General features: G+C 47.4%; 1 protein-coding gene across 1 annotated transcript; it reads left to right on the top strand.

Moving 5' to 3' along the window:
- Nucleotides 1–3,801: 3,801 nt before the first annotated feature.
- CLDN14 (claudin 14) lies at nucleotides 3,802–4,494 on the top strand. The gene has a single exon (XM_041399906.1). The coding sequence runs from the start codon at nucleotides 3,802–3,804 to the stop codon at nucleotides 4,492–4,494; it is 693 nt and encodes a 230-aa protein (XP_041255840.1).
- The last annotated feature ends 1,506 nt before the right edge of the window (nucleotides 4,495–6,000 follow it).

Raw genomic sequence — 6,000 nt, 5'->3', positions numbered from 1 at the left:
GGTCCAGGCTGAGCTGCAGGATCCAGCAGGGTGGCTCCCCATCATCTCCAGCTCAGGGACTCAGGGCACCCTTCCCCTCTCCCTTCTGCCCCCCTCTCGGCCCCATAAACTTTCATCCCGCAGCTGCCTGGGCATTCACAGCCCGCTCACATCTTTTATTTTACTCCTTTGCTTTTTTTGGTTCCCGTGTTTGTCCCAGACTGAATTGCAGGCAATGTCTGAGCAGCTCATCCTAAACACAGAATTCCTGAGGCTGGAAAAGCCCTCCCAGCCCATGGAGTCCCAGCTGTGCCCCATGGCCACCTTGTCCCCAGCCCAGAGCACTCAGTGCCACCTCCAGGGGACACCTGCAGGGATGGGCACTGCAAAGCTCCCTGGGCAGCCCCTGCCAAGGCCTGAGCACCCTTTCCATGCAGAAATTTTTCCTGATATCCAACCTGAGCCCCCCCTGGCACAGCTTGAGGCCTTTCCTTCTCAACCTGTCCCTGTTCCCTGCTAGAAAAGGGTGACTCTGACCAAGTGAGAAAGCAAAATTTGCTCACTTTCTAAAGAAACAGCAACAAACACAACCCACACAAGAAAACAAAAGGCTGATTTTTTATTTAATATTTGTCTGTCTCAGCCCACAAGGAACATCCAAGCCACCACTCACCTGATCCCATGGAATGTTCCTCAGCTGAGCTGTAAAGTGAGACATTTCCACCAGGCTGCTGATGTTCCTGGAGATAAAACGTGTTGAGTTCCTGCTGCTTTCACCACTTGGCAGCAAGGAGGGGAAGGCTGGTGCCCAGCAGTGAAAGTGTTACTGAGCACCAGGGGCAGCTGGAACTGCTGAGGGAGGCACATGGAAAACATGATGCCGAGCAAGCGGGGCTAATTAATGCTGGCTGCTTAAATTAGAAAGCTTTTAATGGATAATGTTTAAAAATAACACCTTAATGACATCTAAAAATAGCTGCTGCTGAGCCCCAGAGTGGTTTGACCTGCATTAATTCGGGGGTCCATTTCCCAGGACTGGTGGTGTAAATCACATTTTCCTTTGAGGTCCTGTTCTCCCCAGGATCAGCTGCAAAGCCTCGTGCCTGACCTTGGGAGCCTCTTTGCAAATGCACCAGAGTGAGCTGGATCACTCCTCAGGATGGTGGGTAAGGTGTGGATGTCCTGGGTGGGATGAGGAATTGGAGAGGATAATCTTGGGTTGTGCTCATCATGAGGCAGTGAAAAAGGAGACTCAGGGGTGCCCTCCTCACTCTGCACAGCTCCTGAAAGGCGCCTGTGCTCAGCTGGGGCTGGGCTCTGTCTCCAGGCAGCACTGACACAACCAGAGCACACAGCCTGCAGCTGCACCAAGGGAAATACAGGCTAGAGATCAGGAAAAAGTTTTTTCCAGGAAGGGTGATAAAGTTCTGGAATGGCTGCCCGGGGAGGTGGTGCAGTCACCATCCCTGGGGGTGTTTAACAAAGCCTGGATGTGGCACTGGGGGCCAGGGTTTGGTTGAGCTCTTGGGGCTGGGTTGGGCTCGATGGTCTTGAAGATTTCTTTCAGCCTGGTCATTTTGTAATTCTTTGAATTCTGTCTTTTGCCCAGACCAGGCAAAAACAGGGATGAGGAATGTGGTGTTGGGATTAAGGACACAGGAGACCCAAGCTCCCTTTCCAGCTTTGTTGCTGATGTCTTTGAGATGTCTTGAGGTACCTCTTGGTCCTGCTGTGACCCAAAACCATGTGGAGATCTCCCTGATGCTGGAGGAATATTCCCAGGGTAATTTCCCTGAGATGTGTGGCATGCTTAGATCCAGATGCACCTCACAGAAAACAAATAATAATAATATAAAAAGGGAAAGTACTGCTTAATTTTCCTTAATATGGGAATCAAACCCAAATAATCTGCAAGGCAAAGCTGAGGACTTCTCGTGGTTGGGACAGAAATAAAATATCTCCAGTAGTGCTGGAGGTAACAATTTTCTCCTTTGTGCTGTGCTTGGCCCTAATTCATGTCCTGTCCTATCTGTGACAGCTGAGAGAAATCTGCAGCCTGACCTCCCATGGAATGATGATTTCTGATATAAAACCTTCTGTGATTTTCTCAGAATCTGCAAATGAGGTAAATTCCTTCAGCAGCCACATAAACTCAGGTGTTTTCATTTATTTGTTACATAAAGAGAACCTGAAAGGCCAGGAACTGGCAACAGGAGGAAAAATTTTCCTAAAACCAGGCACACTAAAGAAAAGCTGCTCTTTGGTTTGCTCTTGCCTTCCAGGCAGCAAATCCAACATCCCATTCCTGCCCATCCCATGGCACATTCCAAATAAAAGGAATGTGTAGAAGCACAGAGTACTCAGCCTCTGGTGTTTTCTTGCCCAGGCCACAAAATCATTGTTCTTTTCCATTTTCTCCTTTCTTTTCACAATGTCTAACGGATTGTTTTGGGAAGAGACGACCCAGGTGTCCCTGCCCATGGAACTGGCTGATTTTTCATGTCCCTTCCAACCCAAACCATCCCATGATTCCATGATTCTGCTGTCAGGCAGAGATCAATAAATGCCACAACAACAGAGACCAACCCTGGCACTGATGTCACCCCAAGCACTCCAGACTCAGAGACAAATCTGAGGTAATGGGAACGTGGAGCAGCTTTCACTTTGCTCCCTCTGCCTCCTTCTGCTGTCCTGATGTCATTGATTATTGATCCAGATGGTTTTCCTCCCTTTTCCTGCTCGGGCCAGCTCCAGCAAACACTTCCACTTTCTCCTCTGAGCAGGAGTTCAGCACATGCATGGGGCTTGGCAGAGCTGGAGCCTAAACTTGTTCCTGTTTCTGAATTCCAGGCTGGATTGTGATGCAAGGGTTATTTTATATATTAAAATATCATGTTTCTGCCCACACACAGCATGCGTGATGGATAACAGAGCTGGCAAGGCAGCCACTGGAAAAGCCCACTTAGTTTGGATTTATACAGGAGGAAGAGTTGCCATTCCTTGTTTTCCAGCTTGGATTTATACACGACCAAACTGTGAAGGTGTTGTCCCTCAGAAGCTCCAGGATGTTTGCCTGATTCTGCAGTTCATCCACAACCTGAAATCATGACCTGAAACTCCCCAGATCCTAATGAAAATTATTCCCCTTTGAGTTACTTTATTGAAATGCAACCTCAAGAAATACTGGCCAGTCAGGAAAGCAACTTTAATCCAATATTTGTTATCCTCTTCCACAGGTTTTAAATCACTCTTTTTGCTCCCTACTTTGAGCAAATACACCCTTATTGTTTTCCTAGTCCTGCTATGACCTTCTGGAAATGTTTTCATCATGTTAAGCAACCTGCAGTTCCCTACTTTATAAATCTCCTTCATTCCAAGTGTTAACACTACCTAATTCTCTGCTTTAGAGAGGAAATCATGTTTGTTTTTTTGAAGAGCCTGCTGGGAAGAGGAATATTTGCATTTCAAATATTTTTTTTCCATTTCATAAATTGTCTTGAGTTCTCTTCCCAGCGGGCAGCACAAGGCTGTTTATATAAGGGAAGAGGGAAGCTTGCTTTCCCATTACTTCCACAAAAACACGATTAACAGCGATAACTATGCTAATTATTGCCCTCGCTGCACTTGAAATGCACCTCACTGGCTGGAGAGGCAATGCTTTGGGGTAATAATTAACTCCTTTTTCCCTCAATTACCTTTTATTAGGAGAGCAGGAGGTGTCGGGGCGAAACAGCCGCATATCTTCCAAGTAAAGCTCGCGCTTTCCAAGGCAACCCGAGCGGAGGCGCCTCATTAAGAGAACCGCGCAGGACAAACATTCCCATGGCGAGCTGGGCCTTGGAGCTGCTCGGCTTCTCCCTGAGCCTGCTGGGCCTAATTGGGACGTTAATTGCCACCATCCTGCCGCACTGGTGGCGCTCGGCGCACGTGGGCACCAACATCATCACGGCCGTGGCCTACGTGAAGGGCCTGTGGATGGAGTGCGTGTGGCACAGCACCGGCGTCTACCAGTGCCAGGCGCACCGCTCCCAGCTGGCGCTGCCCGCCGACCTCCGCGCCGCCCGGGCCATGATGGTCATCTCCTGCCTGCTGGCCGTGCTGGCGGCCGCCGTGGCCGTGGTGGGCATGAGGTGCACGCACTGCGCTGAGGGCAGCCCCGCCAAGGCCTCCATCGCTGGCTCTGGCGGGATCGGCTTCGTGGCGGCCGGGCTGCTCTGCCTGGTGCCGGTGTCGTGGAGCACCAATGATGTTGTCGTGGATTTCTACAACCCCACGCTGCCCGCTGGGATGAAGTATGAGATAGGGCAGGCTCTTTATCTGGGATTTGTCTCCTCGGCCTTGACCATCCTGGGTGGGGCCCTGCTGTGCACGTCGTGCCTCGGGAATGAGGCGCCTTTCCGGCCGCATTCCGGAGCGCCTCCATCCTTCGGGCCACCGAGTGCCTCCAAGGGCAACCACGCTCCTTCCCTGACATCTGCGTCCCACAGCGGCTACAGACTGAGCGACTACGTGTGAGTTCTCCTGGGATCTTGCACAGCTGCCTCGGGAATTCTGTGCCTGGCACCATAGAACTTGGAATGGATGTTGAACTTTACCGTTGTCTATTCCTTCCTTTTCTTCCTGGAGGAGGAAAGGATGTGGACGCAGAACTGCTGCCTGCAAAACCTGGGAAATAAAGGCAAAGGAGGCTGAGATATTCCCAAGGCAGCACATCCTTGTCTACCTCCCATCACAGCTTTCCAGGTAATTCAAGGCGTATTTTGGTAAAAATAATGGTTTGGTTTGGAGTTGGTGCACTGTGAAGCAGAACTGGCCACATCGCTGTTTCTTCCCCAAAAAAAGACAGCTTTCCCTAAAACCTGGAATTTCTTGGGGATACACAGTTATTTCCAGCACTTATTGCCTGCTCGGTTCTTCATTTCCATAATTCATGAACGTTTCGTCATGACAAGGTATTAATTTTGCTTTCACTTAACTTCTTGTTTGTTTTTCTACAGTCCCTTAAAATATGAATTTCAGTGGCACTGTGACAGATGTATTTGACAGCCTGTTACAGCCAATATTTGAAGTTATATTACAATGTTTTGACCTGATCAAAATAAAATTTCAGCGCATTTTTTGAAATGCATCACAAGGGAAACTAACCCTCTCAGTGGCTCAGAACTGGGTTTTTTACAAATGTCAGGAATAGAATGGAACCAGACATTTGATATTAAATATACTTTAAAAATTAGAATTAAAAAGTCTCAGAATTTTTCACTTCTAGCTTTTAAGCAGATTTAGCATTCCACACAATCTATGCATTATGGGGAGTGGAAAAACAGTTTATAGAATCCTATTTCATAAATCCCATATAATGAAATGTGCTCATTTCTTAGGATGAATGCTGGTATTTTGTGCCTGAAGGTGCATTAGGGTGGGCAAGGATATTTCCATCCCCTCCAGCGATTTTTGGGGAACTTTCATTGGGGCACAAGGCACCCTTCATGCCAACACTCATGGACTGTGACCACTGCTTGTCAGGAGTACCAAATCCAGACATGTCCTTCTAAAATCCTCACAAAACTCCATTGTTCCTTCCTGCATTCAAACAAGCAAAAATCAAAATAATTAGCAAAGAAGCCCAGCCCTCTCCATTTCACATTATAGTGAAGTCCCAGGCACACATATTAGCATATAAAACTATGACAAAAAACAGAATCAATTGATTTCTCTTAAACCAGAAATTTATAGATCTCCCATTTTCAACAGATGGACCAAGACACTGAAAAAAAAAAATAATTCCAAGATCTATAATGCAACAATTCTTCATTTGGCAAAAAGAAAAATCTGCTTGCAATTATATTGTCACCTTGTGTCACCTCCAAAGCTGGGAGATTTTCAACATTTACCCTGGTTCCACTCTGAACTTTCCTTTTTGTGGTTGATCACCATTGCCTTTGGCTTCATGTTGATTTGGATTGGGACAGAGGGTTTTCAGCATTGATTCATGTTAACATCACCACTGTTTTTTAAAAATAA

This window comes from Onychostruthus taczanowskii, unplaced genomic scaffold (assembly GCF_017590055.1).
Source record: "Onychostruthus taczanowskii isolate IOZ18803 unplaced genomic scaffold, ASM1759005v1 scaffold17, whole genome shotgun sequence".
Lineage (NCBI taxonomy): Eukaryota > Metazoa > Chordata > Aves > Passeriformes > Passeridae > Onychostruthus > Onychostruthus taczanowskii.
Note: the sequence above shows the minus strand (reverse complement) of the source record. Positions and strands in the feature narration are given on the sequence as shown.